The sequence below is a fragment of the Orbicella franksi genome, chromosome 11 (genome assembly GCF_964199315.1).
Source record: "Orbicella franksi chromosome 11, jaOrbFran1.1, whole genome shotgun sequence".
Taxonomy (NCBI): Eukaryota; Metazoa; Cnidaria; class Anthozoa; order Scleractinia; family Merulinidae; genus Orbicella; species Orbicella franksi.
In genome coordinates this window covers 2574909-2587935 of record NC_138155.1, presented here as the reverse complement: position 1 = coordinate 2587935, position 13027 = coordinate 2574909, and the positions used below count along the sequence as shown (strand labels likewise).

At 37.2% G+C, this 13027-nt stretch overlaps 1 protein-coding gene across 2 annotated transcripts; it reads left to right on the top strand.

Annotated features, from left to right (window-relative positions):
• Nucleotides 1-900: 900 nt before the first annotated feature.
• Nucleotides 901-12609, top strand: LOC145460490 (thioredoxin reductase 1, cytoplasmic-like). 2 transcript variants are annotated; one of them, XM_081445328.1, is made up of 18 exons: nt 901-1024; nt 2082-2221; nt 3882-3942; nt 4750-4967; nt 5543-5615; nt 6185-6253; nt 6667-6717; nt 6828-6865; nt 6979-7083; nt 7258-7373; nt 7693-7843; nt 8071-8145; nt 8640-8732; nt 9044-9120; nt 9512-9668; nt 10314-10517; nt 10789-10923; nt 11553-12609. In XM_081445328.1, the coding sequence occupies exons 1-18, from the start codon at nt 994-996 to the stop codon at nt 11613-11615; spliced, it is 1857 nt and encodes a 618-aa protein (XP_081301454.1). In that variant the 5' UTR covers nt 901-993; the 3' UTR covers nt 11616-12609. The 2 variants fall into 2 exon arrangements, with proteins under 2 accessions (XP_081301454.1, XP_081301455.1); XM_081445329.1 differs by lacking the exon at nt 901-1024 and adding an exon at nt 1774-1836.
• Nucleotides 12610-13027: the final 418 nt, after the last annotated feature.

The window sequence follows — 13027 nt, the reverse complement described above, 5'->3', positions numbered from 1 at the left end:
GCAGGCATAATTTAATGAAATAAATATTTGTGAAATGTCTTCACTTAAAACAAGAGTATTTAAATTTTTTAGATCTCCTACAGGATGCATTATTTGCATTTAATAAAAGATATTTTGAACAACATTTGACTTTGTTTGTATGTATTTTTGTTTCTTGATTATATAAGATTTGTCACCCAGCTCCACCAACCTTTTAAGCACCTGCTCCAAAGCACGTAAAATTACACAATTAGTAATTAGTAATTATATAGTCTGTGTAGAGGGAGCAAACTTCTTAGGCCGTCGATAAAACCAGGAACACAGAACATCCCGGAGCATTTTGTTTAATTTAATTTTTGAAAATTTAATTTTACATATTTCTCATGATTATTGTAATTATTCGATGTTCCGGAATGTTCCGGAATGTCCCTTGTTCCTGGTTTTATCGACGCCCAACTTCGTACAGGCCAAAGACGTTTCGCCGTTCGGGCTTCTTCAGTAAAAGGTGTCACGTACTGGATTGAAAACACTTGGAATTTTCACGCTTGAGCTGGATGCCTGATCCAGCTCAAGTATCCCAACTAATTTTGTCCGGTATTGTAGTCATATTGTAGGCTTGATATTGACGCCGCTCTCTCAAGTCAGGTCTACGTCGAAAAGCGGTTGGTAATCGAGCTGAGAAAAAATCCCGCGCTTCTTTCCCGAAAGGCTTCAGACTCGAGACAGCGGCAGAAATCGAACATAAAATAAAGGCGGAAGGCAACTCTTTCTACGAGGGAAGTTTCGCATTTAACACACTTAAACTTCCTGTACGTACATATCCGCCAACGTGACAGTTAACGTTGCTGCAGTTTTTTACCGTTATGCATAGTCATGCTCCTTGCGTGCTCATTCAGCGTGACTTGGCGATTTCACTAGTCACGTTTCAGGCCAATCTGCATGTAATAGTAACTTGAAGGAACCTCTTAAATACAGCTGAATCTAGTTCATAAAGAAACACTAGCAGAATTAACGATGGAAGAAGATATAGCCGTAGGCACGCAAGGTAATCTGCTTCGACATGCGTAATTGATAACAATGAATTCCGGGGAACTAGCGGCAGCTTTCACTCGTCTAGCTCAATCCTATTATGTCTGCTATTGCTTCGAGATTTGCATCCAGGCTGTTTCTCTACAAACGAAATATGTCGAAAAATAGTCTCCAATGAAATAAGAATTTCGTTAAACCGATTCTTTCAAATGAATTTGCGTACATAGCCTTGAAAATCGATAGAATTATTCAAGCACTTTTTGCATCAGTAATCAATGCCTGACCACATCTGTCACATGTCGATATTCATTAAGGACCATTAATTAAGGTCTCATTATTAATAATGTTAAAATATTTATTTCTCTCTACATTTTGTGACTTGAACCTTTGATTCCTAGAGGGAAAATCTGGATTCACGTACAAGGAATGGTTTTATTATTTTTTCCTGTTCCTATTAGGGAATTGCGAAAACTTCAAGGGTTACATGACGTATGGCGTGACTCATTATATTTTCAAATCTTTTCAAGACTTTTTGCCGCTTTGCTAATAAGCGGAGTCTTGTAATTTATGTGCCGGCTCGTCGTGTTTGTTGTTAAAAGATAACCGAAGTTGACAGAGAAAATCTGTAAACAGTATTGTTTTGCGACCAAACTCGAAGGTCGAAGCCCAGGGGTAGAAGAAACCTTTGGGCCTGGTTGAAATCGACAGGATCGCTTTCCCGCGCGCGCGAGAATTTCTCGCGTGACGTCATGTACACGTAGTAAATAGCACATGTTCTGAAGAGCAGTCTTTTATCGAGCCAAATTGATTGGTTTCGAGCTAAAAGAGGTGAGTTTCTCAACTAACTGCTTCGGACCTATCAAGGAAGCCCAGCTATGTGATATTGACCTTGGGTAAACAGCTAAACCAAAAAAACGGGAAGCAACACGTGACCAGCATAAAAGCGGAATTGGAGCGGCTTGCGGCCATTCAAGAAGATGCTCAGTCACATCCTCGCTCTATATCCTCAGTGTGATCAGGTGTAAATGTTATTGGTCCCAATAATTTCTTCTTTTCCACCATTGGTATTGTAGTTTCAAACCTGAAGAGGGCAAGAACGCCTTCGCCTGAAGTTCCTAACAAAATGGCGCCCATTAAAGACTTGATAGAACAGAACATCAAAGACAACACAGTCATGGTGTTTTCCAAGTCGACCTGTCCATTTTGCAAAAAGGTGAGTTCCTCATTTTGTTAGGTAACAGCAACATCCGAAGAAAAACAGTATTCAAATAAGCAGCATTCAAATAGGCAGAACTGAAACCGGGGAATTTCACCGAACGCACGCATTGCATAATCGTACTACTGAAATCTATTTTTTTTTCTTTTACGACATCGATATCGATCGAAGCTTGCTTCAAACAGCTCAATGAAACGTACCGTTATAGCCTGGCATAGGAATATTTTAAGCTTATAGGTGACAGCAGGATCTTTATTTGGCAGAAAATGCACAGCTCTTAATTAGAATTTTCTAGCAAATATTTTCGTCAGAATCGACAAGCAAACGCCTTTGTTGTGAAATCGGCCAAGTTTGGCTTATAATTTCAACTCCTATCAGCTTAACGGCTTTTTTGTTGTCGGATTAAGTAAATGTTACGATATAGTTCCTCTCATTCGTGTTCTTTATGAATACAATGTCAATTATTATTCAGATATTCGCTCTACCTTATTTCTTTACTTACTGCAAACACTTTCGAGTGTGTTTATACATAACCTTTGAAAAACTTTTCGTCAGAAATCTGCGCGCAGGAATAGAAATGTGTCAATAAAATGGTTCATGTTGGATTTTGGATTGTAGTGGTTTTCACGTTTCACAAAATAAGGTGAAAGTTTGCTGTTACTTAACTATACATGTAGGTAAACAAGTTGCGTAATTGGAAATATTTTATTAGTTTGGATATGCTGACAACTTGCCACATTGTCAATTCCATCATTTCTAATTTCACTTGTCACTATTGATTGCACGTACGTGTGTAATCAAATGGCAACAAGTGAAATTAGGGAATAATTTCACAGGCATCTTGTCAAAATTCTAATAATTTGCTGAGCCTTTATGGGAGTGAAAGTATTTGAGATTTGACAAAATGTGAGTGAAACTGTTTCTAAATTTCACAAGTATACCATTTGATCACCTTTTAATGTCATAGGCGAAAAATTACAGTTATAATCGTGGGTTTTTGACTTGTTTAGTGTATCAACATATTTCATGCCAAATGTTGTCATGGCAATTTTCTAATGTCACATGTAAAATTATTAATTGATGCTAAAATTTCGCATCAAAATTACATGGAAGGGATAACTTGTCGTCCATCATATTACACTTGTTATAGGGAAGATATCAGATGGTGTTTACAAACATTTAGTTTTTGTTATTCAAATTTCCTAACAAATGAAGCAAAACATCTGTTTATTTGACTAGCCAACAGATATCTTGTAAGCACAGCTTTGTAGCTAGTAACAGGCAAATTAGTTATCTCACGTTCTTGTAAGATGTTATGCATTAAAACAGTAAATGAATAAGAAAGTTGTGTGTTTTTCTTTTTCTAATATTGCCACATTAATATTTGCCCTCTGGCTATGGTCCTGAAGCTCTTTCTGCCACCCAATATCCATTATACTCCTGCTTCTAATTACATGCCATTAGGGTAATGTTATGATAATGAACCTTTGTTTTGCAACTTTCAAATCTTTGTTGCCTTTTAAACTTCCTGCCTTTTAAACTTCCGTACAAAGGTCTACAATTTACTGTCTGAGATATGTTGTCAAGTCATAATGATATCAATATAGTATAATTAATGGATTCTTTTAACGATGATACTTTATTCCACACATGACAGGTGAAGGAACTTTTCAAGTCGATGAATGTTACATTTACAGCCATGGAAATGGATTTATTAGGTAAAACAATAAGCAATCATTTTTATGCATAATTAAACCTGCTTCAGGTCAGTTATTGCATAAAATAACAGATTATGAGAGCGAGTCTGGGAGAATTTGTGCTAAAATGTAGTTGCTACCTTTGATAAGCTCAATCAGTTACTCTCTGAAGGAGATATTCAAAACTGTTAGTAATAGATAAAGGAAGTGACAACCAGAGGTAGATAGAGTAAACTCATAATGTTGCCTTTGTTTACATTAATTTTCTGCATTGCCGTGCAACTGAAGGGTTGCCACAGGTCAGCAAATGGTCAGGAAAAAAAAAAATTCTTCAAAGTCAGGGAAAAGTCAGGGAATGTTATTGTGAATCAGGGAAATTGACATTTTTTAGCACAAAGGGGGAAAATTGACAATTTAAGATGGCTGATTTATTACCATTGAAGACTGGAGGAAATATTTGATTTCAAGACTATTTTTCCTCACTAAAGAAGGAAAATTTGTTGAAAACTTGTCAGTCTTAATAGATGGATGTAAAGGACAGCTGTGAGGGGAGACTAGAAGCCGCTACTATATCTGGCATTTTGTATTTTTTCTTTTGGTCAGGGAAATTTGATTTTTATCAGGGAAAAGCAGGGAATTTTTAAAAGTGATGTCTGTGTTAGGCATGAACTATTGCTTGCAAGCTTGAGAATTTCTGTCACCACAACCAGCCATTACAACTGAGCTAGCAAAGTTGTGCTAATTAAACTCAGCATTCATGAGCGTGCATCATAGTCTAGTGATGTTTATGATGACAACTTGCGTCAAATTTTGTCATTTTTCTTCCAGACAATGGCACCACTATACATGAAAAACTGAAAGAGGTTACTGGACAAAGAACAGTTCCAAATGTCTTCATTCGTGGGAAGCACATCGGAGGAGCAGATGACACAATAAAACTTCATGAAGAAGGCAAGCTGATGAACTTGATTGTGCCACCTTCTGAGAACTACACATATGATCTTGTCGTCATCGGCGGTGGATCTGGTGGTCTTGCCTGCTCTAAGGTAACGTTCTGAAGCCATTTATGATAGTGATTTTTCCCAATTATAGGAAATGGACAAGAGGAATAAATTCAGTGTTTAGGATTAGAATACAATAGCCTCTTTAGTTATTCAGTAAGGTGCAAAAACGGATGCAAGTCCTTGTGAAGAGATATTGTTGATAATTAAATTTTTTTGAGAAAATGGAGCACCTTGGAGACAGCTTAACTGTCAATAAGCACAAACAAAACTCACTGTTTCCCACAGGGCCAGTCATTAAGTGTTTTGTTATACCTCCCTTCTCAAAAATGGAAAAAAGCCTGTGAAAAAATTGTTTGCTTGAGGCCGAGGTGGCACACAAGTTTGCCATGATTTCAGGAGCACGAATTGATCATGTGCGAGTGGAAAGTTCAAGTTGTTGTTTCCCTTAGGAGTTAGTGAGGCTAGTCAGAAAACATATTTGAGTTGGGAGGTATAACAAGACCTACTGGTCTGACTTATATTTTATGTAAATTTCAAGCACATGAAATCTTGAAAACGTGTCATTTACTAACATGGATAATATTACTGTTGTTTGTTTTTGTTTTATTATTTTAAAGGAAGCTGCAAACCTTGGAAAGAAAGTAGCAGTTCTTGATTTTGTAAAACCATCTCCAGTTGGAACAACGTGGGGTGAGGAATTTGTTTCCTCCATCTTCTACAGTCAACTTTAATTGCAATATGGTCCTAACTGTGAGATTTTCAGGGCTTAAGACTAACGTCTCAACACATTTGCCTACTGGCTACTCAATAGTGACAGTGATTTTACTAGTAAAAACAAATTTTAACTCACCAGACCTCCACTTGTCAGATTTGGTACTATTTTCCGTTGATTACTGTATCACTCAAACACAGATGACAATATGTGTGCCTGGTTTGATTTTCCTGACAGCCTTTGTGAATAGTCATTTTTCCCTTGTCAAAGAGGTTAGCAGAACTTTAGAACCAGTCAGCCAAATTTGAATTGTTACTAGTGAATATCTGGTTGGCTACTGTTAGTTTTGAGTGGTGGAATTACTTGACATTTGAAATTGTCAATACCCAAGCAATCTCCATTGTCTATAGTAGCCATTTTCATAGTTCTTTTTCTAAGAACATTTATTCTCACAAATTAACCAAAAATCCTCTTTGATCATCTTATAAGATTCAGGATAATTTTGTCTTTAGTAAGTACTAAGCAATGCTGTTGTTGTCTGCCTCAGGTCTGGGAGGAACATGCGTCAATGTTGGTTGTATTCCAAAGAAACTTATGCACCAAGCTGCCTTGCTAGGTATGTCTTGATGCATGATAACTAAACTGCTGAGGCACAATTTCATAACACTCAAAACAGAATCCTTAAATAATTTGTCAATACTCACTGTATGTTAAAGATACTGCCAGATATAACATATACTGGCATACATGAATTAGTTTCCAAACTGCTTGGTGTGATCCCAAGGAGTGAGATTTGAAAAAGACCTACACTGTACCAAAAACATACTCATTGTTATAGCTTGCGAGCATGCTCTCATACACTGGACTTGAATGGAAAAGCTGCCAGAGTCAAGTGAGGAATCAAGGGCGTAGGCCTGGTATCACTCGTGAGCTTGTCTGAAGCAGCTTTGCCACTCATATCGCAGGGCATGAGAACCTGACGGTTGTTACAAAGTGCTTGTTTAAAATAATTTTGTCAATTTCCCCCAGGGCATGACTTGGATGATGCTAGAATGTATGGATGGAATTTTGATACAAAAGGTAAGTGCTGTTTTATCTTTAGCATCTTTATTGTGTTTTCTTTTTTTAGCTTAACTAGTTTATTTTTTCTAATGAAATATAACCCTGTTGAATTTCTTCTTCATTTTCAGTGGAACACAACTGGGTCACAATGAGAGAAAATGTCCAAGTATGTGAAGAGTGTTAACTAAAAGTAAACAATCAACTTATGATGTCGTTTAGTTATTTATCACTAACAAACAAGCTGCACTTTCATATGTTTCTTTTCTTTTGTCCTTTTAGAATCACATTGGTTCACTCAACTGGGGCTACAGAACTGAACTAAGGGAAAAAAAGGTTACATACAAAAATGCAACAGGGGAACTTGTAGATGCTCATACAATCAAGGTATTGAAGATCTCAACTTGCATCTCGTACTGAGATGATTTAATTTGCTTTGTTAATTAATGGTACTTGATTGAAATGTTGGTATGAGAAGGAAATGTTTCAGATTTTATCTAACTTTAGTTGTTAGGTGTATTCCACCATCGATGATAACGTTGTTGATTATGTGATCAACAGGCTGTTGACAAGAGAGGAAAGGTAACAGAGATGACAACACAACACATTGTTATCGCAACTGGTTTACGGCCTCGTTACCCTGATATCCCTGGAGCAAAGGAATATGGTATCACCAGGTAACAGAATTATTTTTGATTATGAGTCTCCCGTGCATCTGAGAGAATTCTACTCAGACACAGTAATTAGTAATAAGAATTGTTAGAATTCAGTTATTGTTATCATCATCATCATCATCATCATCATCATCATCATCATTATCCTTGTCACGCCAGGGGTTGTATAAGGCCTTATAATTCAGTCCGGTGGGTATCAAGAAATTTGAGTTCATAACCATTGGATCATTCATCTTTCCATCATCTTTCCATCAATGTTGTTGATTTAAATATAAACATGCTTGTTTATTTATTTATTTGATATATTTATTTTTGTTTGCAGTGATGATTTGTTCTCGCTAGAACACAGTCCTGGTGAGACTGTCGTGGTAGGGGCATCATATGTGGCTCTAGAGTGCGCAGGATTCCTACGTGGAGTCGGTCTTGATGTTACTGTTCTGGTGCGATCAATTCTTTTAAGAGGTTTTGATCAGGTAATGACTATCAAAAGTAGACTGAATTTTTGGTTTCTGATTTTGATCAGGTGAAAAGGTAGACTGAATTCTTGGTTTTTGGTTTTGATCAGGTAATGATATGACCATTAAAGGTAGACTGAATTCTTGGTTTCTGATTAGTAGTAACCATATTATACAGTATCTGACAGTTAATTCAATTATCTGTGCAATAAATCATTGACAAACAAAATGTTTTTTGCATTTAGCAAATGGCAGAAAAAATTGGGAATGATATGATAACACATGGCATAAACATCAAAAGGCCAGCAATTCCTACAAAGGTATGTGGTAGTATCTGTTTATTTTATTTCTTTGTTTCTTTTGTTTTTGTTTTGTTTTGGTCAGAGAACTTGAAGGCAGTCTGAGTGTGATAGTGGGTCTCAACACCTACAATTATTATTTAACTATTAACATTTTTTGGAAATTTAAAAGTGCAATGCTTGATTATTGATAATTTTGTTGTTTTAATTGTCCACCCTGACAATATCAGTCATATTTCACATTGAGGGAATCACTTGGCACACTAGATTGATTTCTAGGGTCATACCTCTGAATCGCTACTGGGCGATAGTCTCTCTGTTTTGTTTAGCCCCTTGTTTCTGTCGTACTCAAGGCAAATCATTGTCAGACATATTTGAGTTCTGTTTCTCTTGAGACAACCTTGAAGAAGACAATGTTGGGCAACATTAAAGGCCTGCAATGTGTACACACTAGCTGATAATTAGGGATTAACTAAAAATTGTTTTTAAATTGTTTTTTTTTTTCTTCTTTTCAGGTTGAACTTATAGAAGAAGGAACTCCAAGAAAGCTCAGAGTTCATTACAAGATGTTGGAGACTGGAGAGGAGACATCTATTGAGTGTAACACAGTATGTATTATTTTATTTTTATTTTTTTAAAACAATAACCTGTTCATGCTGGTATGTAGCTAAGAGCTGGCTGCTGGCTAGTTTCACTGACTGAAAGAGAACTTACATCAGTCTTAAATTTCACACAAAAACAGAGACTGGGTAAAGGTTGGAACTTATCACCTTGCTTCAAGAGTTTCTCTCTGAGTTCTCTGGTTTTCCTTCCTTCACAAAAACTGACATAGAGGACGTGCATGAAAACCAGCTAAGACTGGTGTAGCTTCCTCTGTAAATATTGTCAATTATTTATTATTCACTGCATTTACAAACAGGTGATGTTTGCTATTGGTAGAGACCCATGCACGCAAGGGATTGGACTGGAGAATGCAGGAGTCCAACTTAATCCCAAGTAAGTGCTTGTTATTGCTCAACATACAGATTCTCTCTACTAGTTTAGATAGTAGTTTTTAGAATTTCATTGATGATTAACCCTTTCACTCCCAAGTAGAATCAAGTTGTCAGATATCACAGTGATAATGCAACGAAAATGTTTCCCTTCAATCAAGACAGGATCAGTTCAGAGGGTTTTACTCTAAGCAAGGTCTTGTGCAACTTATTTTTCAGTGGTGACAAAATGCCGCTTTCCCTGTCTGAGAGGTGTGCAGGCAATCGTGGTAGTTGTATGAATTGTGCACAGGACTGATTTCCTGCATGCAAGTCCCATAGGGGGAGTGGCCTATTGCATGTTTCAAAAAATTCCCTTTTGTATCAAGTGTTGACCAAAATTCTTCTCCTTACAGGAATGGAAAAGTGATAGCTGGGGACAATGAGCAATCCAGTGTACCAAACATATTTGCCATAGGAGATATGGCAGACGGCAAACTTGAACTAACTCCAGTTGCTATCCAGGCTGGAAGATTGCTGGCCCAGCGACTGTATAATGGCAGTAATGAACTTGTAAGTGGAACTCTTTTCCAGGACCACAAGAAGGAGGCTGCCGTTTGTTCTCTTCTGCAACTAGGAATGACAGAGGAGAGATCTTGATTTGAGCGAAAGGGCAAAGGAACAGCATGTTTCCTTTGCCAGTTGCTCTGTTTTTGCCCTTTTTTTCTACAAGAGGAGCTTAACTTGAAGTGACTGGGAGTACTTTTTCACCTCCTGGGGGGTTAGTCCACTCTAGCAGGGGTTTAATTAAGGTCTGAGCACTGGGCAAATTGACTGGCCATGAGGATGATTTTGCCTGCCTGGTTTGACCAGCTAGAGGAAAATTTTCCCTACAAAGAAGTTCAGTTCAAATCGTTTTGCCTGTCTGTGTAAAGCAGTTACCCTCCTGCTGAAAGCATTCATGAAACCCGTGCTCTAGTTATGGTAGCCCTTCAGTATTTCTAGTTGAGTCGCTTCTGTTAACAATAAACAAATCCTCATAATTTATACTTCTAACTGAAGAGAGGTACTGTCAGTGATAGTTTAAAGCTCCACGCCCCAAGACAGAACACAAACTACAGTGTATGCAATTTGAACCTCTCCTCACAACACCAAACTGTTAGGTCACTTATCCTCCTATAGGCAAGTAACCCAACTGTATTGTTTTTTACCTTTCAGTGTGACTATGTTAATGTCGCAACAACAGTATTTACGCCACTGGAGTATGGCTGTATCGGTTTATCTGAAGAGGACGCCAATGCCAAGTTTGGGGAGGAGAATGTGGAAGTTTACCACACAAGTTACCAACCTCTTGAGTACACTGTAGCAAAGAGAGACATGGCAGGGTGTTATGCCAAGTTGGTGTGCAACAAAAGTGATAACGTAAGTACTGTGGACCATGGCATTCCAGGTCAACTTTGAATGCAGTTAGTATGGGTAATCAATTGGTGACAAGTGAAAAATTAGTTAAACAAGTCAAAACTCAATCGTAAGTGTAATGTGTAAAAGGTACTTGTATAGTATACCCATGAAATTAAGATTGAAATAATTTCATGTGTGTGGCGTCAAAATGCTAATAATTGTAAATTTTGAATATGTATTACTCTAATGATCAGAACTACATGTAGGAAATGAATCTTTCGTTTTGTTTTAGGAACGTGTTGTTGGTTTGCACATACTTGGACCAAACGCTGGTGAAATAACACAAGGCTATGCTGTAGCTATCAAGTTAGGAGCTACCAAGAAAGACTTTGATAGAACTATAGGGATACACCCTACTGTGTCAGAGGTTAGTATTGCTTTGTCAGCTGCTATTTCCTCCTAACAATATGAATACATTTTTAAACACCCAGGTAAGGAGAGTAAAGAAAATCATCATGATGTAAAAACAAACTTCACAGAAATTGAATCCAAAGTAGCTTCTTCCAGGCGTTTTGACAGTTTGAGTGCAGCACAATATATGGCACACGGAAAAGAAAGGTGCTCCTCGTTCAAAGCGTCTATTTTTCAGTCACCTTTTTTCCCAACAGACTGAACACCTGGAAGCTTTGTCCAGAGAGGTCTAAGACAAATGGGTTTCTTTTAGGGGAGGGATCTTTTCGATAAAGCACATCAACCACTTTTCATCTTAAAACGCTTGCAACAACCAAAAAGTCATTAATTTTTAAACTAATGAAGTCAATACCACTGTCTCCTCCCGGAGTTGAATCATTCGGGTATCAGAGCCTGAGCATCTTTGAAAAAAATGCTGCTTAATAATTCATGATTCAAATACCTGCTGTTGTTGTTGTGGGTTGTAGCACTCATTAGCTACTTTGCTCCTGAGTGGGGTGCAAAAGAGAAAGGTGCTTTTTCATGTAAATATCATACACATTGCCGAAATATCTTCTTTTCATGTTTCTTACTTTCTGTTCACAGGTCTTCACAACACTTGCAACAACTAAACGGTCTGGCTTCGATGTTTCAGCATCAGGATGCTGAGGTTAAGCCCTGCTGTTGCGTTTTTCCTAGAATGTGAAGAGAAGTCAGTTATCTCTTGTTCATTCTAAGAGCGACAGCAGGGTTCTTACTTTGCTTTGGATGTTCTCAGTACAGTCGCGACACTTCAGTCTGCATAAATGATGGTCAAGTTTGTAACCCTGTTTATGGGAAAACTTCACCTGATGTTTGTATGCAAGGACATTCAATATTTTATAAGTCAGTGCTTGTGTAAAAAATCAAACCAAAGGTGTTTAGAGAAATGCTGGTGACAAGTGTTCTGGTAAAACTGTACACTGACACGTCTTTGATGTTTTCTTTATTTTGTTGTACATGTACTTCAGAGTTCGCGCATTACGTATTATATAAATAGCCCTTAGATGAATATTTATGCTCGCATTAAAGAAATCATTGAGAAACTTGCCATATGTGCGGGCACTGTGCTGTTTTTCAAAACAACACATAAATTGGATCTAATGAATTTTAAATCTAAGTTGATTCAAGCTTTGTAAAATTGCACTCTGCCTTTTGTAAGGAAATGGGTTTATTTAATCTCTATAAAATGTATTGTTGTATTATCACCATTATGAGAATTGGTGTGAAAACTCTTCTTTCAAAAGGTTTGGGGCAAAATACACTTGGGTGGCTTTCCATTTGTAGGAAAGAACTGACTGGAATGATCACTGAATTCCCAAATTAGCCGACCAAGCAAAAAAGATGGACTTTTTGTTTTACCATACATAATTTAGTTTTTGTTCCTTTCTACTGATGGGAATCTGAAAACTGGAAAAATGAGCAAACGGTGAAAAAAGGAGTCCATAATTTGGCTAGCCTGGCTTCAACTTGTCGAGAGATTTCCAGAATTTTTCTGATGCATTTGACTTTCAACCTAGTACTTTCCAGCTAAATGGTAAGCACTCTTGCACACACATGAAATGTTCATTTAATGTTAATTTCCAAATGATTTTGTAATAAAAGTTGATGAACTTTACCTGTGTATGAAAGCACTTTTCTCAAGTTCTTTTAATTATTACTCTCTGGCAGGGTTTGTACTCTTTAAGCTTTCAAAATTTCATGACTTTCCATGACCTTTTCCATAACCGTTCCAAGTTTTCCACAGTAGTATCAAAACAATCATTTAACATATTTTCCAGCATTATAATGGATAAAATACATGCTTGTGTCTTTTTGTACTGAAATTAAAGCCTATTTCTGATTCGTCAGTTATTTCTTTAATTTTTTTCTTTTTTTGCCTTTTTATTCTCGGAAAGCATATTGCTTTTTGATGGCTTTCCATGACCCTTGCTTAAATTCCATGACTTTCCAGGTTTTCCATGACCCGTGCAAACCCTGTCTTGTGTAAGCTGTTTTATTTGATTCTACAGCGATGAAAAGAAAAACATATAGTGGTAGAA

Bases quoted from the DNA above. Each gene is read 5' to 3' on its own strand.
- LOC145460490 (XM_081445328.1), top strand. From the start codon at position 994: ATGGAAGAAGATATAGCCGTAGGCACGCAAG. The intron at 7,084-7,257 runs GTATTGAAGATC...TGTGATCAACAG, and splicing joins TAGATGCTCATACAATCAAG to GCTGTTGACAAGAGAGGAAA. The intron at 8,146-8,639 runs GTATGTGGTAGT...TCTTCTTTTCAG, and splicing joins GGCCAGCAATTCCTACAAAG to GTTGAACTTATAGAAGAAGG.